This window comes from Ambystoma mexicanum, chromosome 8, assembly GCF_040938575.1.
Source record: "Ambystoma mexicanum isolate Mex_15411 chromosome 8, UKY_AmexF1_1, whole genome shotgun sequence".
Classification (NCBI taxonomy): domain Eukaryota; kingdom Metazoa; phylum Chordata; class Amphibia; order Caudata; family Ambystomatidae; genus Ambystoma; species Ambystoma mexicanum.
Window position 1 is genome coordinate 73,316,603 of NC_090929.1, and position 25,984 is coordinate 73,342,586.

Here is a 25,984-nt window from a genome sequence, read left to right on the forward strand (position 1 = left end):
GAGTCCAGCTGTACTTTACTGTGCTAGGGGTGTTCCTTGGACCCACCCAGTGGTGATAGGATTTATCCGGCTGGTCCAATTTGGAGGGCTTTCAGTTGTGTGGCGAGTTGGTTCCCCTCTCCTGTGCTGTGTTTCGTACGCTATGCGGAGCGCTCTGTGGGGACTGTCTTTGGCTGACCTGAGGGGGAGGTTAGCGCTCTTCTGTGATGGCTCAAGCTTCTGCAAACAGACTCCCCCAGGGGAGGTGTTGACACGGGGGGGGGGAGGGGGGGGGGGGTGTATTGCACAATGATTCTTCTTTTTATGATGTGCGTTGCTGAAGTCACTGCGACAGGATGGAAAGCGCCGTTGCGTTGGAGCTACTCTTACAGGGTGTGTGCAGAGAGGCCTGAGGGGATGCAGTGGAACACTCCACAGGCGAGTTGGGTGTAACTCCTGATATACTGCCAAAGTGGTGGGGGGGGGGGGGAGTGCGCTCTACAAAGAAATGCTGGATTTGTTCTTTCCAAAGCCCTTCACTGGGCCTTCAGTGCGCTGCTCTGAATCCCCGTGAAGCAGATGCTCCGGAGTGCCGCGGGTGACCCCACACTCCTCCCGACGCGCCTCCGGAGCTCTCCGCGAGCCGAACGGGACCGGCTCCGTGCCGTGACACCCGGAGGCGCAGAAAGGACCCGAAATTGGCATGGCGAGGGAGGGGGGGGTGGGGTACGGGAACGGCTCGGGAAGGCTCTATCACGGAGCGTGACCTCCCTCTCCCTCCGTACCTGATGTCTCGACTGCTCCCTCCGCCTCAAGCCGTCGGTCGCCGAGGAGCCCCGCTGCAGGGGAGCTTCACCGCGGGCACGGCCGCTCCGGGCGACGGGGTGCCTCACAGGGCGGGGAGCGGGCTCCGGCGAAAGCAGCGCACTGGGAGGGCGGATGCTGGGTCCCCACCTCTGCGGCTCACCACAGTGCCGACGAGCGACTCCCTGGATCCGGCCACTCCACCAGGCAAGGCTCGGGAAGGCGCGGGAGCGGCCCCTCACAGGCGCACCGCAGGCAGACCCCTGCAGATCTTCCAATGCACACCACGCCGTGCGCCCGCCACTGGTGCCTCCTCGGGGGCCTGGTACGCAGTCCTCGAGCTGGAGGAGGTCTACAGCTTAATGCCAGCTGCCACGGCGGGCCGGCCGCACAGATCTCGGAGCCCAGGCCACGCTGGGTCTCGTACAGGCAGGGAATGGCCGATTTTCACCAGAAATTCACTGGCAGGCAGCTGGGCAGGTCGGGCGACCAGGAGTCGAGGAATTGGGGCTTTTCCGTACAGGGGGTGGCAGGATTATGCAGGATTGATGCGGGGCACAACGGGAGCTCAGACCAAAGCGGCCATCTTGGTTGGCCCTCTAGCGCCCTCTAGGAAACTCCTTTTTTGGTCATGCATTTGCCTGGCAAAGCAGCGATTTTCACGGGCTAAGTGCAGGCAATGTGTGTTGCAAGCCAGGAAGTGGGTTGTGACTGTCTGGTCCCAATAAGCAAACTGGCTTCAGTGTGTCTAGAGTGCATGCATGAGTTTGGGCCACAGTGGTCCTCGATTGGAACACTGCTGTCATGTGTCTGAGGGGCAGATCTATTGGTTGGGCTGGGTTTCTGTGCTCATCTGGACTTTAGGATAACAAGGAGTCCCGCAGCCATTCCCTAGAGCTCTGAAGAGGAGCCAAGTAGCCTGTGTAGCTGTGCAGGGAAAGGACGATCTGTGGACCCGATCTGAAGAGGCCCGATGACCAACACTTGCTGCTGACCCAGTGGAGTCCTGTCTGGCACCCACGTCGGTGCTTCGACCCCTTGGATTGGTGGAAACAACCAGTCTCACCGTCTTCTCGGTGTCCTGCAGTCTTGGGTCTTCGGAAGCGTTCCTGGGCCTTCTAGTGGACTGACCAACTCCAATTTGGGCTACCACGGTACAAGTATCGCTGTTCTGTGTTTTGACTTGGAACTTCAGGGGTCTTCAGCTTGTCGTGCAAGAAGCCTTCCTGCATCTGGTAGAGTGTCGAGTAGAGTTCTGCATCAGTGCCTGCTGAATTCGTCCACTGGAAAGGGTTGCATTCTGCTCCTGGACCCGACCAGAACTTCTGTTGCACCTGCAGCTCCTGGGCATCTGCGACCGGGACCAACGGCGGGAAAAACCTACCTCCAGCGACCCTCCTTCGACCTGCTAAGTCTGAGGAAAAATTGGAGTACAGGGGGTGAGTAATAAGAATACTTACCAGTGCCCCCATCGTCTGCCTTTAACATTTTATGTAGAACTTTGATTTATTTGACAACTATTGGCTTTGGTAACACGTGTACTGAAAGCCCCCCAAAACCTAGAAAAAGCATTTTTTATTTATTGTGCACTTAGTTAAATACAAAACTTTAGGCACATAAAAAGAAAACAAAGTAGAAAATTACAATAATCAGTTAATCACCATTTATATACAATCAAATCACAGTTAATACTTTTAAAATGTCTTCAGCACTTCTTTCCATATATTAAAAGCAGCAGCCACCATAACAATTGATGATGCACCAAGTAAAGTAGACCAAAATTGATCGCTGGAGCAGTCCTCAATGTTGCTAACAAAATCGACATAACCACGTAGTAGAGGATGTTCAAGGATGCACAATTTGTGAAGACATGACGACAAGTCTCAATTTGAACATGGCAAAGTCGACAAAGACGATCCTTGTAAGGAATTTTCAGCAAAGCACCAACAAAATCCATAGTAGGTAATAAGTTGAGTCCTAAATACAGAATGAAACGTTGAGTTCAATAGGGCACAATTTAGTTAAATAGTTAGAAGAAGAGTGGCTATTGAAGCTTTGTCTTGATATGTCTTTGTAACTAACCTTGTAATGGAGCTTAAAAACATTTTTTACCCTGTCCCAACACAGCTTTCCTTTTTATTTTTATTTCAAAATTGGGATCTGTTAACACATCTGTATCGAGACTTAATTTGGCTATAAAAGCTATTGCATTATTCTTTAAATCAGCGATAAAGCTGTCAGTATAGTCAACGCTACTACCCATTAATAGTAGGAAAATATTCGAAACTTGGCTACAGTTCAAAAACGTAGCGTATAAAAGGGTTCTTTGGACGTATCATGATGTCATAAATGAGGTGACCCCATACTCAAGTCGCAAGGCCTCTACGGGTACTGAGTTTGGCACATTTATGACAGACCTCAAGAGTTTACCCTCCAATTGTTTTAGCCAATATATCTGCTTATATTGCAATGCTACCAAGCCATAAAGAATAGAGGTTACCATGCTTTCATGGAACACCTCCAAAAGCCCTTCGATGTTATAACAACTGCGGTGCACAATATGTTTTATGGCCAGCCATTTTCTCCAGGCTTTAGCAACAGTCTTTTCCTGATAAAATGTTGAGAATGGATTAAAAGTAACCGGGAAACCAAGGTAGTTATATTCAACAACTATCGAGGGGGGTGTGGTTAATGTACCATACAAACTTCGCCTGATCTATAATCTTTTCGCTTAAGCACACGATTTTGGACTTAGTTGTGTTAATGACCATACCATTGGCGTTAGTGTAATCCGCTAAAGCACTTACCTTATGTCATCGGCGTAAGACAGCCACGGTATCTGTACGCCATTGATTCTAGGTGGAAAGTTGTTAAGTGAGCGACACACAGAGCTCAGATCCGCTGTAAATAAATTATATAGGATCAGGCCCAACACACACCCTTGCTTAAGACCGCTATTGGTATCTTGATATTTAGTGCAAAGACCAGCAAGGTTCAATCTCACTGCGATCAATGTGTTAGTATACAACTGCTGAATGTAATACAGCAGGATTGCATCGATGCCCCAAGCAATGAGTTTTCTCCAGAGCAGTGCACGTGGGATAAGGTCAAAAGCCTTGCTAAAGTCCAAGAAACAGCCATAGAGGTAAGACCTGTTAGAATTTGTCGTTTCAGCGGTTAAATATCGCAAAACACATGTTAGTGACAGTGTTATAATTTTTTCTGAAACCCGTCTGAAAAGGACTGAATATGTCATAGCCTTCGGCCCACCTAGTTAATTTATGCAAAAAGATTAAAGCGAACATCTTTTGGCTAGTGTCTATCATGGCTAGAAACCTATAGTTGAGGGTTAGCCGATCGTCTTTCTTAAAGATTGGTACCAAGATGGATTTACGCCAGCTCGTCCTGTTGATTCTATATGCTTATATAGGTAACCAAGTATCCGCGCCAAAAGATCAGGGTGAGCTTTTAAAACTACATTAGGAATACCATCGGGGCCCGGTACACGCAAACTTTTTAATTTCTTGATTATGATCAGCAATAATCGTCAATATGAAAATTGGCCATACTGAATACTGCAGCATAGGGTTTTAAACATTCAAAAGGGGTACCTCGGAGTCGTAATATAACCAGTCGATGTACTCCAGCCATTTGTTTTCGTGTACAGAGTTCAGTTCAATTGGAGAGACACCCTTCTTATAATCATTGAAATAGGCCCAAATGTTTGCCATCATGCAATTTCAACCAGCCAAACAAGAGGAGCCAGTTTGAATTTTTAATTGTGTTTATGCCAATTCCTGTATTTAGTTGCCAGGTTATTTTAGGCAATTTGTCTCCAGAGCCAAGTACTGTACCATTTTTAACCTCAGTTCTATCTTTACAGTAGGCTTTCTTTTTTTCAGCTATCATGGCGTCGAAGGGTTATTTATTCTTTTCATTACACCGCCAGCTGTTTTCCGTGCGGAGCCAATGTGAATGTGGACCATACGTTCAGGGTCCCAGTTAGCATTTGTCAAGGTAGCTTGAATGCCGTTCTGATCCTGCCAAAAGGAATAATTTCGTATCAAGTGCAGGGATGTGAAATTGACATTTGAGTACAGCGTGATCAGTGGTTAGTGGTCGTCACTTCACTGCACCTTGATTTAGTGGCAAGATCAGTGATAATGTAGTCGATGTACCTTTTGGCAGTACCGTTCGTCCATGTATAGGATGACTCGAGGCCATCGACTGCTTTAGAAATCCAATTCGTGACAGGTCAGGAAACTGGCCCAGTCACTCGCATTGTTGGTGGATTGAGGAGTGGGGCGGTGAAGATTTCCAACGTTCAAATCTCGTGCAATCACTATAAGGCCTCTCTGAGATGATACAAACCATTGCAGAATAATGTCTTCAATGGTAGATCATGTTTTTGGTTTAAAGGCCCCCAGGGGGGTCGTACACAATCAGACAATCAGAAAAATAGGGCTGGAGCAGTCATTGAAAAACCAGAGAACAGCGGATAAAACATATGGTGAAGAGCTAAAAGAAGGAAAGATGTCCAAAGTGTGCACTAATCTGGTACCAATCGCAAGGCCACCACTCAGTCAGCAACGTGGAGAAGGGGTAGCAAGATTGTGCACAATCTGGTAGTTATTTATACAGAAAGGCTTATTGCAACAGGTTACCTGCAGGAGAACGACTTCACTTGACTCGATAGTAGTCACTACCACATGATGGAAAAGGAAAGATTGATGACCACATGTATTCCATGATGTCTAATGCAATGTTTTGTCCAAGATGGAATGTCAATTTGTAATTGTAATGGTTATTTATAACACGCTTAATACCCAGAGGTTTCCAAGCGCTGACCCGGTGAGCGAACTTGTGTTGCTCTGCGTCGTCTTGCTTCCAAGACGATCGCGTTGCCCCAGAGCTATCCTCCCGAGACAAATTTGCACCATTTAAAATCTGTGTGGGTAGCCATCATTCCTTTTCACAATAGTTTGCTATGGCTATGTCTTATTAGTTTGAAAAGCATGTAAAGAGCCGCTCTCGGTTGAATGGTCTCCTGAAGGTTGTGAATCAGGATTCTTTTTAGGGAACTGAATATCTCGCATAGCCAGCTTTTTACTTTTGCGACACAGGATTAGTGATAACCATAGTGGCGTGAGGAGCGCTGCATGTGACATAAGTAGAGCAATCATCAGTACCTAGAAAAATTAGATCAATGCCCAATTAGTAGGACTACCTACCCCAGGAAGCGTAAATAGATCCCATTAGACTTAATTGTGATATTTCCTGGAAGATTGACAATAATTGTGTTCGATTTAGAAATGGACTTTAAAAGCATGGATTTATTTCCTCAATTATGGCCCAAGTACCAAAATCCTTAATAAGAACTAGTACCAAGGATGAAATTCCTCATGTACAGGGCACTGCCTTTATTTTTGGTCTGTTCCGGGAGAGTCGTTCCAATGGTGGGGGGAGAGTGCACGGCCTAGCACCCGTTTGCAGGTTTGAACTTTAAAGTGGTTTTTGAGCAAGAGGACCATTAAGGACAACACGACGTACAGTGCCATCAGGTAGGATGCTGTTAATCGTTTTCTTCCCACAAGAAACAACCTGTGCTGTTGATAAGGCAGGTACAATAGTAAGTAATACTTGAGTTCTTCTTGTGGTTTTACTTCAGCAGAGGGAGAGGGCACCAATTTTACACGTTTACATAGTTTAGCAGGATGTGCTACTTTAGGTGTTTCCAGCTCTATGCCACACGGCCAACTCAGTCAGTGACCAACGTCTCAGGTCTGCCCACCATGCTACGATCCTCGGGCCAGCTTTTGATTTCCAGGCTATCGCAAATCTGCGTTTTTGCCAGGATGCACATGAAGTCCTTCATTTTAGCCATTCAAGCTGCCTGTCCCGGCAGGTAGGATTCCGGCAGCCAAGCATGCATTTAGATGTCGCCTGCGCCCGCTCTTCTTTTAATCTCCTCCCAGAATCTCTCGATCACCGGGCAAGACCAGAACATGTGTAGCATGTTTGCGTCCTCTGTGGCGCATCTTGGACATGCCCGTCTTGTCCTGCTCCCCATTTTAGATAACCTGTCCGGGTTTAGGTATGCTCTCTGTGTTACGTATAATTGCATTAGTTGAAATCTGGCGTTTCCGGGGACCGTTTTTTAAATATACAGCATGGCCCTCTCCCATTTTGTGTCCGTTAGTGCTTTCCCCAGTTCGTTTTCCTCATTTGCATGAGTGCGGGTGATACCGTGGTGGTGTTGTTAAACAGGAGCAGTTCATACAGTCTGGACACAGTGTGTCCTCCTTCCGGCACGTCAAACCATGTGTCAAGCCCTTTTTTGTTCCTTCTCCTGTGTTAAGCCCCGGACATCTTTTATTTATTGTCCCCACCATGCTTTTGTATAGCAGGAATTGGCCCTTATGTATATTGTTCCCTTCCATTAGGCCTGGAACTCAATCCACTGTCATTCTGTCCATAGATCGCCTAGTTGGGCCATTCCTTTGGCTTCCCAGTGCCTCCGGTATGCACTTAGCGTTTCTGGTTGGCTATCAATGAATCCCACCAGGGGGACATATGTGGAGCAAGGGCCAGGGGGTTTCTAAAATCTCCCATGCCCTTCGCCATAGGGCGAGGCCTAGTGTAATGAGTAAGGGGGGGTTTTCTGGTGCGAAGACTTACCCATCCATATGATCTCAATAGCAGTGGCGCAGTGTGGGTTGTAGGAGTAGCGGGTCTAGGGAGGGCTCATCTCCTAACAAGTTTGCAACAAACTGTAGTTGCCCTGCTAGGTAGTACAACTCGAAATGCGGTAGTTTTATCCCACCCTGTTCGTAGTTCTGACACACTATCTTTTAATTTCCAGTTGAAACGGACCGGTTTCAGGATTATATCTGCAGATCTAGCGGGTGCCCTCAGGTTCTGCTGCCTTACTGAATGGCTGCTGGCCACGCCCCTTCCCCGACTGGAGAAACAAGCCTATCCAATGTCTGAGCAAGTGTGTCTTTAATCTCCCACTGGTCTTTAGCCAAAGTACCAATGAGCGTCTACAAAGCCTCCACTTTGGCCATGATAGTATCGAAGCCTCCAAGGATTGCTGCGTCACTGTCGCCAAAGGAACGTTCCCCACGTTGGTTTTGGCACCCTCATCATTACTTGCTATGTAAGTGTCGGAGGCTGATGAAAAAGAAGCAAGGGCTGAATTAGATCAATTGATGTCGATTGCATTATCATCAAGGTCCAAGGATAAAGGTCCCTTAGTGCCCCCAAAGATGCATGCCTGAGACCCACGCAAATCTTAAGTAAGTTGCTGTTGTCAATAGTGCAAGATTGAAAGTGTTCTGCTGACTCGTCAGTCAATGTTGACTAGGCAGAAATCGCAGTTTTACTGCTTTCCACTGGAAAAAAAGCAGACATTTCAGATTGCACAAAGTTAGTTATTTGATGTGCTCAACTGGGCGTGCAGGCGTTTTGCAGTTGCTGTAGAGAGGTTAGACCTAGCCCCACGCTTGGCATGTGCGGCAGCACTAGATAATGTTTCCCTCCAACTGATTTGTGACTTAATTTTTAAGAGCAGACGAGGTCACATCAATTATGGAGAGATAAGAGGTCTTACTTTGTTAATGGACCAAAGAATAGTGAATGATGCTCAGGCGAAAACAAGAACAAAAGACGCTCCGATGCACTCCTGTTGCATGACGACGCGCCCATACACTGGCTAGATCTCCACTGCCTTCTCCAGTCAGGAGTGTCTACAGCCAGGAGTGTCGAAAGGATCCAAACAGCCAAAAGCAAATGATCCCAGAATGGCGAGCACCACAGGCAGGGTTCACATCCAGTATTCAGGAAAATCAATGGCCAAACGTGGTAGCACAGCAACACAGGATACTCTGAGGCACTCCTGTTTTACTCACCAGCAAACTCCTTTGACATCTTTTGGAACAATCTTCACATCCACAAGACCCCTCCCCGAATACTTACTATCTATGTGTAATCCTGGATTGCTTCACTGTGTGGACTCATTGTGGACCCCCGACTCCTGAGACTTAGCCTTGAAATGGCTGGGCCTTGCAGTGCAAGTCCTGTACTTGGATGCATTTTTTTCGACAGCTTCTTCTCTGACCTCCCATGCCCCCTCAGCAGACTCCAGTGGGGAGAGAGGCATTGGGGACAAGGACACTGAGAAGAATTTGGTGAGGGTTTGGGGGGTGGAGAGGGTATAACGACTACACCTGGAGGCGGGGGTAGAGCTTTCAAAGGGAGAGAAGCTGGAGGCAATGCTACTAGAAGGAAGTGGCGTACAACCATCGAGTGAAGTAGGTGGAGCAGTCGGGTGGAGGTGGGGTTTAGCATCAGAAGAATGTTGGATAGAAGAGTCAGGACCAAGTGCAGAAGGCTAGTGAGGTCATTGCTAGCAAGATAGGGAGGGGAAAAAGAGGGCATTGCTTGCCCAAGGAAATGGGCAAGGGGCCCCAGATATGAAATGGTCAAGCTAATGGTGGGAGCAGGAGGAACAAGCACATGGAGTGGAGAAGCAGGACCAGGTGGTGCAGGGGAAGCACCTTAAGGGAGGTAGGAGAGCAAAGGCCTCTTGAAGCCAGTCTCTGGGGAAATAAAGGGAGGCAAAACCTGTCGCACCCATAGTGAAGTAAAAAAATGTAAGAGTGACATGTGAGTAAACCAGAGCAGGATGTGGGAATCCCTTAGACCAGAGGCTGAGAACCAACAGGGAGGATCCAGAGAAGAACAGAGAAGGGTGTCTCGACTTGGAGGGTATGGCTGTGAGAGGATAAGAGAAGAGATGGTTTGTGTTCACTGTTTTAGTCATCACAATGAATAGAGCTCATTCAGGTATACTGAAACATTGGTTTCCGTTTGCCCCACTTGCCACAAAAAAAGGAGAAAGGACTTAGTCCCTTAAAGACTTGCTATTTAATAGGGATTCAGTAATGGCAGACAGCAACTACGTCTTTCTCTTGGTTGCATACATGGAATAGAAAGCCACCAAAAATAAACATTGGGCCTCATTAAGTGTTCAGTGGTGAGGAAAAACCTGCTAATTGCGTTGGTGCCACCTTTTTTGGCGGCAACTAAACTGCCACCGTTAATCAGCACTGCCACACTATAGATTTGACCCTAAAGTGGAGGATTTTCCTCCAGCATCATGCTGGAGGGTAAATCTGCCACACAATTCTCGGCAGAATTACCGCTTGTAGTAATTCTGACGAAATCCCGATTAATTTCTATGGCCTCTGAAAATGGGGTTCACCACTGGTAATCCTGTGGTAAACCAACAGGGCCAACTGGAAATAACAGTAAGCGAGTTTGGCAGTAATTCGGATTTTACTGATGAATTACTGCCAAACCCGTAATGAGGGTACTAGGCAGGGATGCCCCCTCTCAACGTGTTTGTTTGTTTTATTTCTAATGCGCTCCAGACCCATAGGTAGGATAATGCGAAGCTTACATCGTTACAGATTATACAGGATACAGTGAAAGTTATACATATTATACAAGATACAGTAATGGTTATTCTAGATATTATGCAAGTTATACAAATTATACAGGATACAGTAATAGTATACAAATGTGCAGGACCATCGTCGTGCAAGTCGATAAGTTCCATAAAGGATGGTACGCATAATGTCGTAAGACAGAGGAGAGGTCGAAATGTCGTAAAACATGTCGTACGACAGAGGAGAGGGACCAGTGTCAGGTCTGAGAATACTATAAACTTGTGTCTAGTGGTCGTTGGAGATAAGATATTGGATGGCATTCCTTCTGAATAGTGGGTACGGCTGATCTGCTCTTAGATTGTTAGGTAATAGATTCCAGGTTTTGGCCGCCTTCACAGGGAAACTATTCCCACCGACCGTGGTTAGTTTAAATCTAGGTACTATCAGACAGTTAGTATTAGTAGCTCTCATTGGTCTGATGGAGGTTTTGTTTTGCATTTTGTTCGTGAGGTAGCTTGGGGCAGCGTTGTTAAGAGCTTTGTGTGTCAAGGAGATCATTTTTAATTGAATTTTGTGGTTTGTAGATAGCCATTTGTGTTGACGTCTAATGGTGGAAATGTGTGCCCTTTTATTTATGCCCAGTGCGGCTCGCAAAGCCATTGTTTTGGAGTGTTTGTAGTTTCTGGATGGTTGATTTGTTGGCGCCACTGTAAAGGGCATTACAGTAGTCGATCCTGGAGAGGATAAGTGCTCTAGCCAAGATCATGCAACTGTTGTTAGAGAGGAAAGGCTTGCCTGCTCTTATCAGTTTGCAGGTGTAGGCGATGGTGGAAGCCAAGGATTTAAGCTGTTTATCGAATGATAGTGTGGAGGTCAAGTAGAAACCGAGGGTTTTTACTTCCTTGGAGACCCTGATAAGGTTTCCATCAATATTGAAGGAAGAGAATTCCTGACTTAATTTTTTGGTGTTCTTATGTGTTCCCAGGATTATGAACTCGGTCTTGTATTTGCTCTTGTGATGGAGCTCATGGCAGAGAGGGTCAGAGCTAATGAAAACATTAAAAGGGATAACATTTGGTGGCTCACAGCATAAGATCAACCTCTTTTCAGATGATGTGATCTTGACCCCGAGTCCCCTGGAGTCAGTGGGTATTGTGGAGGACGAGCTGGCCCGCTATGGAGGAATATCAGGGTTCACAATAAATCTAAATCTGAAATCTTGGGCCTGAAGGTCCCGCCTTGTTTGAGAGTCATCCAGCACAAGCGACCTTACGCCTGGTTGGCCAAAAAGATTAGTTATTTGTGAACCTAACAAAATCGGAGACCTGTTTGGGGCTAATTATCCACCCCTTGTAAGGGCTATTAAGAAGGCCTTGAAATGCTGGGGAGCTTTAAGGCTATCCTGGTTTGGCGGAACGGGCGTGATAAAAATGAATTTCCTCCAGATATTTCTATACATGTTTGTCGATTCTCATCCCCGATGCCAGGAAAGCGATCGATAAGTGGGACGCCATGTTGGTACAGTTTTTGTGGGACAGGGGATCCCCAAGGGTCAACAATATGCAGCCAAGAACCAGAGCGGGTTAGCATTCTCCAGGCTTTGGAATTACTACAGGGCATCTCAAATGTGACCCACCTTGATTGGGTGCCAAGGGATCCAGGGAAACACTGGGTGAATATGGAACAAGCAGTGGCGGGACAACACCTTTGGCCGCAGCCCTGGCTTCCCCATCATGGGCGGGTTGAGAGGCTCTACATGAACCCCCATCACGAGGGCGTCTCTTGAGGCATGGGACACTTATCAGGGGAGGTCACGTGTCCCTCCCCGTACACTACAATAATGAGGACTTGGCCCCTGGAAAGGTAGATAGAGGGTTACGGCGGTGGGCAGAGAGGTGGATAAGCAAAAGAGGAGATCATTTTGGAAAGGTAGCCATCTGCACCTTTGAGGACTGCAAGGAGATGGGGGATCTGGTGGAGACCAATCGATTTTGGTATGAACAGGCGAGACATTGGGTCCTCCACCCTGTTAATGTGAAGGGGGCAACAAGGGAACTCACACAGTTGGAGCTGGTGTTCCAGGAAGGTGCAGATGCAAAGGGTCCCATTTCTAAGCTTTACAAAGTGGTCTGCTCGTCTAAAAATCTCGAACAACTATCCTACTGTATGGGATGGGAGCGGGAACTTGGGGGTTGCTGTCCTGCTGGAGGCCTGGGTAAAGATATATAGTGGGAGCAGAGTTTCACTCTGCCTGCATCTGCAGATCAGAAACAAAGTCCTTACTGGGTGGTGTAGCACCTCGTCCCGGCTGCACCACATTAATGAAAACAATGATAAGAGGTGCTGGAGAGGGTGCAGGGCACGCTCTTGCATTTCCTATGGGGTGGCCTAAAAATACTAGACTTTCGGCTTGCAGTGAGATCTCGAATGAAAGACATTTTGCAAGTGGCCATCCCGAGCGTCACTGTGGTGTGTATCCTGGGTCTCACTGGAACATTAAACCAGAAATGTACCTCAGCCGATTTAAGATTGTTGGTCGACCTCTTGGTGGCGGCCTCACTCTGTATTCTTGATTGTTGGAGGAACTCAGAGGCTCCAACGTTGGATTTGTGGTTGGACCAAGTCTGGAACATTATGGCCATGGGGAAACTGTCGGCCAAGATTAAGGGCGCCTTGAGGACTTTCATGACTGTGTGGAGACCATTTCTGTGGCATATGAAAAAAGATTTCAATGCACTCTTAATAGACCCACCTTGACTGTGCATCACTAGGGTCCGGCCCTTCTTATCTTTGGTTGTCATCTGTATAGCTGCACATACTGTACTGAAGCATTGAAGTAGAATTTGACTACTCTTGGAAGGGGAAGGGGCTGGGGGGTAGTTATAAAAAGTCATTACTTGAACTATGTTGATTCAATTCCAGTCTGTGCCAGCGAGTGTTATGACTTGAAAAACAAATAAAGTCTTGTTTTAAAAAAGAAAAAATGGGAATCACCTCTGGATGAGTCGGATCTTTGCCTGCAGGGCACTTAGTCCATTGTACACCTTCACACCTCTAGTCATCCTCTTGGTTAGGATTGTGTTCCTGGATAGGAAAAAAAAGGAATGGAAATATGTTAGTTACTAAATCACAGGGGACCCCAAGGATCCTGTACATCAGCCTTGACGTGTTGGCCTCACCGTTACTGCACAAGAAGCAGACTTCAGACCACTCTCTGGAATCTAACGACGGGGGAATATCCACCAATGTAACAGTGGTGCAGTGCTGGAATGGCCAGTGCCAAAGGGGAGTGCGCGTTGGAAGGCTCATGATCCCAGCGTCCAAGTTTCCCCTGCAAAACTACCATCTAGCTGCCTCTGCATATGAAGAGATCAACTTGAATTGTGTGAGGGGGCTACTTTCAGTAGGGATAAATTGAATGGAAGTACACCATGTGAGGAATTACAACAGATAGCAATGACCAGTAGTCACAATGGCAAATACTGGCAGGGAAACAACTCTTCAGCCTTCCAATTTCAATAAATTGAGCATCACTGAGTTCAGTAACAACCCCCATCATTTCAGTCCTAAGCAAGAGGAATCCAGCATATAGCGCTATAAACACACGTGATATTATTGTAGGTGATATCTTAAGACATTGATGAGGGACAAAGTTATAGCCCTAAGGTCAGTGTTGTGTAGGTGCTCAATGGAGCAATGGATACAATTCTGAAAGCCATCTGCATTGTCCACAAGTCAGACAGAAATCAGAAGAGCCTTACCCTGCTGCCATATTAATCTTTGCCTCAAAGGAGCAGCACAAATCTAAAGTGAATTATTAGTATGTGTATTGAATGCTAGGTTACAGAAAAAAGCAAATATTGCAATGACCTGCTAATTACCATTTGAGCTTGCACTGCATCCAGTTCCTGGTTCCGACTTTGGCTTCCACCTCAACCCAGGAGATGCCTTTGTAGAGCTGCTCCCGCACTAGCAAGGGAATCTCTCCAGTGGTGCTTTCGGCTACCGCAGACTGCATCTTTTCCAGCTCTTCGGGAGACCGGGAGCCAATGAATAAATCCATCACTGCCTGGACCAGCCGCCTTCTCTCTGCCTTGCTCCAGGTTCCGACATTTGAAGCTAGGACAAATATGAAAGTAAGTGTTCCTGTTTATCAGGCTGCCCATCCTCTCACTCCCACCCAAAAGGAAAAACTGCTGGCACCACACTCCTGGCTACAAGGAAAGGGCACTGCTCCATTGAACATACAATCAGTTTAAGGGCTTTTGTGAACCAGTAACAAGACATTTGCTCAAAAGGCATGGTGCAATCAAAACCGCTTTAAAAGAGGTGGGGTGCAGGTTACTTTGACATCAAGTTCCTATGCACTTCTTCTGGGCATGTAGCTGTGTATAATTCTTTTCTTCTATAGCGAGACTGAACCTATGGTAAATGCACTGTGTTACCTTCACATCTACAACGTCCTTATGCACTCTTGTGCACAATTTCTCATTCACACAATCACTGGGTCATTCAGGCTTCGTGGCTTCTGCAAGCTCTAGGGAAATGGATCACAAAACAGCCAGACCCTTACTCTTCTCTCGAGACCCACTGTCTTGAGAGGTTCCCATCGAGTCCATTTCTACTTGCAACTCTAATGCGCATGATGTAGGGAGCCAAACTCACAGAATACAGTGAAGTAAAAAGTTGAAAACAAGAAGCAACCCAGTAAAACTAATCTTTACATGTCTGGTGGATAACACATAAACCTCTCCTTCACTGCCATCCTCCATCCCCACCCTCCTGTCCCATGTACCTCTAAAGAACCAAGAAGTGGAAAGGAGTGAGAGGAGGAAGATTAGGAGGTAACCGTCAGGAATACCCAGGCCAAGACACTGATGAGGAAGAGGTGTGTATCCACAGGGCTCCATCAGATGAACTTGCATGAATGGTCTAGTCTCCAACTACAGACCTTACTGGATACCGACATAAAAACTCACAGACTCACCCGAGTGTCAGATCCTCCCTGGAGGAACAGAGAGTGTGGTAGACGCTTACTGCAGAGAACAGCAGGAGGAGACCAGAGCGCTGGAAGGCGAGAAACATGGGTGTCCAGGGGACACAGCAAGAGATCGAGAAGTTGGCTGGGGAGAGCACCAGCAGCACAGGACTGCAGGTTCATGCGATCCGGCTGGGAGAGACACACCGAACAGGAACATAAGCCGCAGAGATTCTGCAGTATGCCAGAGAGCTCTCCACAGCACCAGAGAGCCAATAGAAGACACGGGGAAGCCTGCGACCGACCACATGGCAGCAGCCAAGACCCTGAAGGTAGTTGGGTGGCTGAGCCTATGGTTGGGGGTCCCCAGAGGGTAAAATGAACTCTAAACACAACAGTGCATGGAAAGTGGGTGAAAGAGGATAGATAGCCCCTACAGGACATTAAGAACCCAGAACTTGGCAGGCGAGTAAACCAAGTTTGTGTTTGAGAATAAGACCTGAAGGGAACCAGGTCTGTCAACCATGGTCAGGGACCCACCATAGTTTGGAGGAGCATCCAAACCACTGTTCATCCTTGCAGTACCTGGTAGCAGAAGGGAACCAGGTCTGCCAACCAGGGCCTGGGAACCCCAGAGACGGAGAAGAAGCCTGAGAAAGGGAGACATCCCCCTCCACCCATTGCTGAACCGTGTCATAAACCAGAGGAAGGATGGCTAAGGGAGACATTCCCCCAACAGTTGATGAACTGAATAAGAATCCTGAGGAAGGCTGGAGAAGGGAGACATCCAAATATAAGCGTTACAGGGCTGTAGCCTTCCTTATCCCTGAGCAGCTACCAACCAAACTCTTTTCAATCATAACATTCTTTAGGCTGCTCAGACATCATGGGGTTCTCTAGGACATCACCAGCTGATGCAGAAGTGAAGCAACTATGTACAGTGTTAACCCATTAACTATGTACAATATATAACACTACCCTCCCTTCAAATGAATTGAGATTGATTAGGAAGTTATAATCTGAGCACATGAAGAAAACGAGTTAATTAACATTATACAATTACAGATGTACCTGTAAAACAAGGCATGTTAACGAACAACGTCGGGGTAGGAAACTGACCATGTGGTGGGAAGCAAGATGCCTAAGCAGCTGTGTGGGAGGGTTACCAGACATTTGGTCGAAAAAAATTGGTCGACCAGACAAATGGTCGAACCAATTTGGTTGAAAACCAAATGGTCGAATTTATTTTATTTTTTATTTTCACCCCTTTTTTTTATTTTTTTGGGGGCCCCCCCAACCCTCTTTTTTTCTCTAAAAACCCCTTTTTTTAAAAAATGAAAACCCGAAAAATAAATATATAAATAAAAAATTTGACCATTTGGTTTTCGACCAAATTGCGTCGACCAAATGTCATTCGACCAGTTTTCAGTTGACCAAATGACTGGACACCGTGCGGGAGCTATGATCTTTTTGCAATTTGCTCCTTATTCCACACCTTACCTCTTTCCAACTGAACCGCATTGCCACAGTCCTTCCACAGTCTTGATACTCCATCTTGGAAGTCTAATCTTTACCTCAACGCCTCTTTTTAATCTCACCAACCCACTACTTCCATGCTTTAAATTAAACCTTTTTTAGATCTCTCTCCACACAATCCATTTTGTTATGAATTAGACACACATTCACTTCAACTAACTTGGAGTGATCCATCCATCCTGGGACCAACAATGTGTTGAGCTTAAGACCCCTCATCAACTCATCGGAGACACCACTTACTGGATGAGGTGTGCTCCTGTACTGGAACATCCTCCAAAGCAACTGCTTCTGCCAGTCTCCACCAGATCGCACTGACAAGTGGATGCCATCCATTACAGTTCTGTTAAAACCTTCCCACACACATTGCTCTGCAGGTGATAAAGGGACAGCATCTTATGCTTAATGCCACTCTCCCCCAGCCAACTCTGAAACTCCTTTGAAACTAATTGTGGACCATTGTCGCTAACCAAATGGGTCAGCCAACCGTCTCTCCAAAAAATCCCTTCTGGAAAGGTTATTACATTCTTTGATGGGATGTCCCTGATCACCCCTACTTCTGGCCACTTACTGAGCAGGCCCATGACCACTATGACAGAGTTCCTACTACTGCAAAAGTTCAGGGGTCCCCATAAATGAACGGCATTAGTGTCCTGCGGAACTCTGGCTGTCTCTGGTCCCATCATTGGTGGGGTCCTTGGCCCCAAAACATTGTCACTGCTATTAAACTCATCACATTCCTTGATCCCCATCTCAACAAACCTGTCTGTGCTAGGCCACCAAAATCAATTTTTACGGAGACCTTTGGTTCTACAGACTCCCATGTGCGCATTATGACAAATGTCCACCACCTTTTCTAGTCTACCATCCCCACTGGGACGGACAATCTCTGACCCTGGCACACCAAACCATCCGACACACCATTCTTCCTTAACCTTCCTGAATTCCTCAAGTTGATCACTCAAATCTTGAACATAGCTCAACCTCCATCAGGTTTCTACCAACCTCTTTACTGCTTGATTGAGGTCATTATTACACGCTTCACGCCAGTCTCTTTCAAGCAATGGCTCCTCCAACACAAATGTCCTTAATCCCATCACCCGACAGGAAATAGAGTTAATAATTTTCAACAATGGGATGCCTGGACAATGTATCAGCTACAACATTATGCTTCCCATTAACATGCTCAACCACAACCTCTAGACCTTGTAACCTTATTTTGAATTGATTGTGTCCGCCCACGTATTCCTCATCTTTGATATTCGATATCCAGCTTCAACTGCTTCATAAAAGGAATTTCGGCCAAGGGCGCAGTGCTTCGATGCAGTCGACTCAATGTCCCTCGCGGGCCTCCATCTCGAGGATGTCATCGAAGGTATATATACCACACGCAGTGCCTGTTGGCTTCAGTTCAGTTTTTCTGAATAAGCTTACGCTTCGAGAAACTACGGCGCGCTTCTTTTGTTCTATTAACGCTAAAATGTCTTCTTCCTCGAAACCTACTACCCGAAGACCAGTTTCAAGAAGTGTCGGGACTGCGACTCCAAGATGTCGATAACCAACCCACATCGGTTATGTCTGTGGTGTCTCCGTTTGGAGAACAAGACCTCGGCATGCTACACATGCCAGTCTGTGACCAGAAAGGCTCTGACGGAGCAAAAGGGGAAATTGGCGGTAGGTAAAAAACCCATCGACTACACAGACTAAAAGAAATCTTCTTTGGACAAGCTGAGAGGCGACTCTCCTCGAAGGAAGAAGGTTAAAAGATCCAGATCGAGGAGTGGCACCCACCACTCATCGTCGAATGTTAGGGAGAATTCCCTCTTTAGGCTGAATTTCCTAACCCAGTGAGTCCCCCAGCAGCTTTGCTGGATTTCTGGAGTTTGTTTTTTTCTCCTGCCAAGAGTGAGACTCTTTCTCCCACTCTTGGACATGATTATGGTGTTCCTTTGACTGTTTGTGTTTTATGGGCTATGGGGTCCTTTACCCCATAGGGTCTCATGTGTTTTTTCTATGTGTGTTGCACAGCACCCTCCGCTCAGTGACACAGGGGTGTCATAGTGACACCCCACCATAGACTCCATACCCTGGGACTGACTACTGTCTCCCAGGGCATGTAAAATCACCATTGGCTTTACTAGTCCCAAATTATTAACAGAAACCGGTACAAACCATCATATTGTGGACATTCTGGTCGGGGCGATTTCGATTGCCCCGGGGTCTGTTAGTCGAGGGGGCACGTCTCCGCCCCCCCTGATCGAGTTTTGGCTGGTGGCAGTGGATACTACTTTTTATATTTGACCGCGAATATATCCCTATGGGATTTTCCCATTGTTCGAGGCTACCAACATTAATTATTTAATTCTCATAGCCTCGAACATACCGCTGGTTTATTTATTTAATATTAATTCGCCGGTTGGTATTTTTTGCCAGGACTCGATTCTAAAATGGCGTTTGTGTTCTCTTCTGTGACTCCAACCCAAGTCGAGCCCTTTGTTCCACTTTTTGGCGGGCTTCTCCACAGAAGCCTCCAAAAGTGGTGCCACTCTGTCTGGGTACCACAGGGGGTGTGGGAGGAGGTTTAGGCACCCTGGACTGAGTTACCTTGGTAACTCAAGTCGCACTCTTGTGTGATTGGCCCGAGTGGTGAGCCGGCCGGCTCACCACTTAGCATGTTTGATTGACAGCTAGGCTGAGTGAATGGGGGTGTGCTGCATAAAAGCAGGGCTTTTGGGACTGAAATTTTAGAAGTCGCCACAGGACCTGAGAATCCGACGAGGGAGAAGCTGAGCCGACCTACCACGACGACACCCCCAGTGGAGCCCTGCGGAACCGACTCACCACTTCCCGACGACAGAGAAGATCTCCCGGCTGGAGAGGCTTCTTCCCCCGACTGGTGGGCACAACCAGTTTACCTTCTTTTCCTCGCATCCCAGGACGTCTTGTAGTTCGAATTGCCCGTGCCAAGCACCCCGGCAACCGGATAGCCACTTACCACTGGACCGCGAATAAAAGGACCGCTCCTTTTACCTGAGAACTCCGCGGCTGGTTTCTTCCCTGGCAGTGCAACGGACTCCTGTCTTCCTCCGCGACGAGATCCTCTCTTCCCCCGGACGAAGCACTGACTTGCATCCACTGCCAGGAACAACTGCCCCTGCTGGAGTATTCTCACCACTTTAAGGTACCGTGTCTGCCAGGCCTCCCTTTCTAAAGATTGCTACAAGGTAATAATCCCTTAACCTTCTGGACTGGGCTGGCCGCCTTGACCATCCAACTGGTCCCTTTCTTTGGTCCAACTCTTTTTGAACCTTTTCAAGACTTTTGTGCACTGCAACCGTGTGACCTTGGACACATTTCGTTCTGATCCTCTTAAAGTGGATCCGGCCTTCTGAACTCTAACTTCACGGTTTTACTTTGCCTTCCTCTCTTGTTGTTTCAATTGGGAAAGTGTTGGGATCTGTTTCAATTTAGGTCTGCTTTTCCCTCCCTTTTTAAAAACGAATTATTAGAGTGCCATCTGCATTAAGCGCTCACCGCTGTCTGAAAATAAGTGGGGCTTTACTTAAGAGTTGTCTAATATTCTTTTAAAGGAGTGTATATCTTTTAGTGACCGTGTTTTTGAACTGCTTAACATTAGTGCCTGTGTGTTTTACTAGATGTGGTTTTAAATAAATTATATCTCTTTTACACCAAGCTCTGGTCAGTGTTTACTTGTTCTACTGTGTTCTTTTGACCTATTGGGAATACTCTGTATACTGCCTAACTCTTCTTGAGGGAAGTCTGACCGCTCAGCCACAGCTACCAAGTGAATCTGTGTGGTACAGACTGCTACCAAGTGGGTTTACTGCCAAACACCTGTAGTCTTAAATCTTTTGCAGTGGTCTCAGAGGGAACTGCACAGGTTTCTGCCTAACATCGAGAAAATCGAAAAAGAGGCACCACAGGTCGTCATCTTCGACACTTCACCAGAGCTTGAATTTGGTAGGCCTGATGCTGGTGAGCATGCAGATGCTTCACATAGACAGTTCATGTCTAAGTTTGTAGACTACAATTTCACATCGCTCATCAAAAAAGGGTGGCGGCAAATTGGGAAACACCAGAGTCTAATCCGGCAGTAAACAAAAACCCGACTAGAAAGTACCGCCTATCTAGTAGTGACCCCAACTACCTATCAAAACACCCAACTCCAGAAAGTCTGGAGGTGCAGGCAGCTACAGCAACTTCGAAGCAGGCTGCTTATCCTACCATCCCTCCAGATAGGGAGGACAAGAGAGTAGATGCATGAGCAAGGAAAGTATCTGCAGGGAGCATGGCTCTTACATCAGCCAACTCCACATGTGCCTTAACAAAATTCTCACTCACTCACTCTATGGGACTGTATTTGTATGGCGGCGGAGCACATTCCCGAGGGGGAGGAAAGAGACTGATTCTTGGCTATTGTTAGAGACGGCAAATAAGCCATGTGCAAGTCTCTTCAGTCGGGTCTGGATTCTGTGACAGCATCAGCAGAGCCATGGCAACTAGCACCGTAATACGCAGATTTGCATGGTTGAGAAACTCGGGATTTGCGTCGGTTGTGCAGTCCAAACTACTTAACATGCCTTTTGACGGGTCTCACCTTTTTGGCAACAAGGCTGACGAAAGCCTTGAGAAGCTGTAGACCTTAAAAGGTGGCAGCCAAGTCTCTAGGTGCTGCCATGAGGCAGCCTCAGCCTTTTCGCCCCAGTGAACCTTCTTGGAGGGGTAGGTCCTTTCGCTACTATTCATCAGTTGGAAGAACGAAAGGAATGGCTGGTCAAAGAGGCGTCTCAAAACCTCTGAAGTCTCGAGTCACGAAACCCCAGTGGGAGGCAGACTGTCTCAGCATCTGAAAGAATGGCGAGACATTACTTCGGATGCTTGGGCATTGAAAACCACAGCCCAAGGTTACCGTCTTCCCTTTATTCAAAGACCTCAGAACCATCCACTGGAGAGCCACTTTGAGGGTTCCAGATCCACTCCTTGGGCAGGAAATGTTGACCCTGCTAGAGAAAGGCTCTATAGAACCGGTGCCTGTAGCGTAGAGGAACAAGAGATGCTACTCTCCATATTTCCTAATACCCAAGAAGGGCCGAGACCCATCTTGGACTTGAGATACTTGAACAAGTTCCTCATGAAGGACAAATTCAAGATGGTCACTCTTTCTCAGATCCTTCAGGCCCTCCAACTCCAAGATTGGATGGTGTCATTTGACCTTCAGGATGCTCACTTTCATGTGTCAATCCATCACAAGCACAGACAGTACCTGAGGTTTGTCGTTGGCGGTTCTCATTATAAGTTTCGAGTTCTGCCTTTCGGGCTGACCGCCGCCCCAAGGGTTTTCACCAAGTTAATGACGGTGGTGGCAGCGAGTTTCAGGAGAGGGAGGATTCACGTCTACCCCTACCTGGACGATTGGCTGATCAGGGAGCGTTCTCCTGAACAAGGCGTGGATCATCTAAACGTCGCCTGCCACTCTTCACAGACTGGGCTTCTCCCTCAATTACAAGAAGTCCCATATGACACCTTCTCAAATGCTTCAGTTATTTGGGGCTAAAGTGCTAGCCACCCGAGGTGAGGGCTCAAGACATTCTGCAGATGGTCTCCAAATTTCAGAGTGCCCACCATCTCCCGGGCCTTCGATTTTTTGAGGTTTCTCTGCCTCATGGCATCCTGCATTATTCTGGTGCCAGAGGATCGCCCGAGAAGGAGATCCCTTAAATGGGCTCTCAGAACACACGTGTCACAATTCTTGCGAAACATGTCCGACCTACTTCAGGTCCCAAGAAGGGTCGCACAGGATATCCTGTGGTGGGCCTGCGCGGACAACATTCTGAAGGGAAAAGCTTTTTGGCAACCATGGTTGGAGATAACAGTGACGGACGTCTCACTCACCGGGTGGCGAGCCCACGCCAACGATCTGACAATCAGCCGTCGTTGATCTCCATCGGAGTGCAAACTACCCATCAATCTTTTAGAGCCAAGGGCAATCAGACTTGCACTGAAGGCCTTTCTGCCCTCTGTACGGGGAAAGAATGTCCCGATAATGACTGACATCACAGTGGTCATGTACTATCCGAACAAGAGAGGTGGTGAAGGGCCACTACCACTGTGCAGAAGGGCAATGCAGCTCTGGTTCTGGGAAATTTAAGAAGGAATCTATCAGCAGTTCACCTAGCCAGACAGGAGAACACGGAGGCGGATTCTCTGAGCAGGCAGAGCACAGTCTCCCACGAGTGGGAACCAGCTCAAGAAGTCCTTCAAGAGATCTTCACCCTTTGGGGAACCCCTCAAGTGGATCTGTTCATGACCAGTGTCAAGCGGAAGTGCGAACTGTACTGCTCCAGGGAATTTCCTCCAAGAGGAGCCCTAGGAGACATGTTCGTGGTGGACTGGGAATTTCCACTCCTGTATGAGTTTCCTCCAGTGCCAGTAATTCCTCACGTGATCAGGAGATTGAGGAAGTTCGGGAAACAATGATCCTAATTGCCCCGGATTGGGCCAGGAGAACATGGTACCCGGAACTTCTGGACATGTTCATCTGCCCTCCAATACGTCTTCCACTAAGAGGACCTTCTCTCGCGAGAGGAGGGTTGGGTTCTCCACCCAGAGGTCAAGACACTCAGCCTTTACGCAGGGTTTCTGAGAGGCTGAGATACAAGGATTGGGACCTCCCAGATGACGTAATGGAGATTTGGCTTTCGGCCTCCCAGATGACGTAATGGAGATTTGGCTTTCGGCCAGAAGGCCAGCAACAAAGTCCTTGTACCATTGCAGTTGGAACAAATTCTGCAGCTGGTGCAAGGACAAGAATGTAGACCCTTTACTATGCAAAACACCAGAAGTGTTATCTTTTCTACTATACCTAGCCAATCTGGGGCTCCAGGTTGGAACAAATAAGGGATATTTTGCGGCACCATCCATCTTTAAGCGCGCGTCAGAGGAATCTTCTTATTTCAAAATCCCACTGTTGACACAATTTCTAAAATGGACTCACCAATGTGCTTCCCCTGCCCCATCTCCTTTCCGGGTTCCATGTTGGGACCTTAAACTGGTATTCAAATTACTTCTGTGTGCACCCTTTGAACTTCTACATTCATGTCCGTTAAGGTGGCTAGCATTTAAAACCATTCTCTTGGTAGTATTAACTTCAGCCCGTAGAGTGAGTGAATTGCAGGCACTATCATCCATGCCACCCTTTGCTATTTTCCACAAGGTTAAGGTGGTCCTGAGGGGTGAGCCTTAATTGTGACCTAAAATCATTTCAGATTTTCATGTAGGAAAAAACATTGTATTGTCCACTTTCTACCCTCTACCTTATCCTGGCAAAGGGGAGGAGAGATTACACAGATTGTACCCACGCAGAGCACTGAGCTTTTACATATCTGAGCTATGCAAACTTCGTATTGATTATCAGCTTTTTATAGACTATACAGGTCACTAACTGGGGCAGGCTGTGACTAAACAGACCTTATCCAGATGATCATTCTGGCAATTTCAGAATGCTACAAGCTGGCGGGCAAGAATCCTACAGAAAACTTAACGGGTCTATTCCACCAGGGGCATGGCTGCCTCTACGGCTCTGCAAAGAGGTGTCCTGATCAAAAACATTTGTGAGGCAGCTGCGTGGTCTACTATAAACACGTTCACAAAGCATTACTGCCTTGAGTCTTCCCTCGGTCGGGATGGAAGCTTTGGAAAGGCTGTCCTTCAATCGGTTCATGGAAACCATTAATAGCTAAATTCTGACTCCCCCGCCAAAACAAACACTGCTTTGGTAGTCTATAAAAGATGAGGAATAAGTGGGAGGGCACAATCCATTCGAAGAACAAGTTACTTGCCCCGGGTAACATTCTTTTAACTGGATGTTCCGCCCACGTATTCCTCATTGCCCTCCCAGCCTACCCACACAGTAGAATTTCCCATGCTATTACAGCTTTTGCTCCTTCAAAGCTATAGTACAGTCAAACCCGTGGTTATGCAGGTAGTTTCTACGGTAAGAAAAACAGAACTCTAGCCAACAGCGATGCACGTGCTATATATACCTTTGATGACATCATCCTGGAGACGGAGGCCCTTGAGGGACATCGAGTCGACTGCATCGGCGCACAGCACCCTCTCCTGAAAAAAGAATTCTGAAGCAGCTGAAACTGGATATCTAAGATCAAAGATGAGGAACATCTAGTCAAAGCAACGTTTCTAGGGTTAATTAACTTGTTCTATCCATTTGGCAATTCTACTTGAGGCCCCGCCAAGTCCCTTCTTGTTAAAACTGGCAACCAAGTGGTTGTGATCTGTTCTCACAGTGAACCCTCTACCATCCAAGAATACCCTAGACTTGGTTATTGCCCACAACAGAGCAGGTGCCTCCTGTTCTATTACAGAATATCGCTTTTCAACCTCCTTCAGTTCCCTAGAGGCATAGGTTATGGTATGCAAGCCATTTTTATCTTCCCGCATTAGCACACTCCCTAACCCCAGTTTTTTTTTTTTCTTTGCCTACCCCCACTCCCTAACCCCAGTTCTGAGGCATCGGTAAATACAATGGTGCATGCATTGTTCCTGAAACCCTGCAAAACAGGGGTCTTTGTAATGTCTTCCTTGACCCTCTCAAACTCCTCTTCCCATCTCACATCCAATTAAAACGTCACACCTTTTCGTGGTCAACCTCTGCATATTCACTGCCTTACTAGCAAGATTTTTAACAAATTTGAATATTATGCCAATCATCCCCAAGAACAATGCACTTCAGCTCTGTTTCTAGGCGATTGCATTTTCATTATGGCTCTCACTGTGCTCATTTTGGATCGAACACCATCCCCAGACAAACTGTACCCCAAATAATGCACTTACGGTACCCTAAATTTACATTTCTCAAGGGTTACGGTCATTTCAACCGCTTCCAATTTCTTCAGCACTCGTAACCTGATGTCATGTTCACTTCTGTCCTTCCCCAAGAACAAAATGTCATCTTGGTAGAATTGTACCCCATCTAGCCAACCTAAAATATTGTGCATTACTCGTTGGAAAACACTTATCGCTGAAATCAAACTAAACTGCATCCTGACATTTACATAATCCAACACGTGTAATGAAAAGTAAACCTTGGCCCCACTCAAATCTGCAATCATCTAGTCAATCTTTGGCAAGGGAAATCTCTCGGTCACAATGCTCTTATTGACTTGTCCGAGATCAATACATAACCTTATAGATCCATTGG

General features: G+C 47.0%; 1 protein-coding gene across 2 annotated transcripts in view; it reads right to left on the reverse strand.

Moving 5' to 3' along the window:
- TTF1 (transcription termination factor 1) overlaps window positions 1–25,984 on the reverse strand; it is a 262,798-nt gene that overhangs the window by 109,011 nt on the left and 127,803 nt on the right. For both annotated transcript variants that reach the window (XM_069609307.1, XM_069609308.1), the window contains exons 8-9: window positions 14,117–14,354; window positions 13,230–13,319 (exon numbers count right to left, since the gene is read on the reverse strand). In XM_069609307.1, coding sequence (XP_069465408.1) covers window positions 13,230–13,319; window positions 14,117–14,354 — 328 coding nt within the window. The remainder of the gene's footprint in view (window positions 1–13,229; window positions 13,320–14,116; window positions 14,355–25,984) is intronic.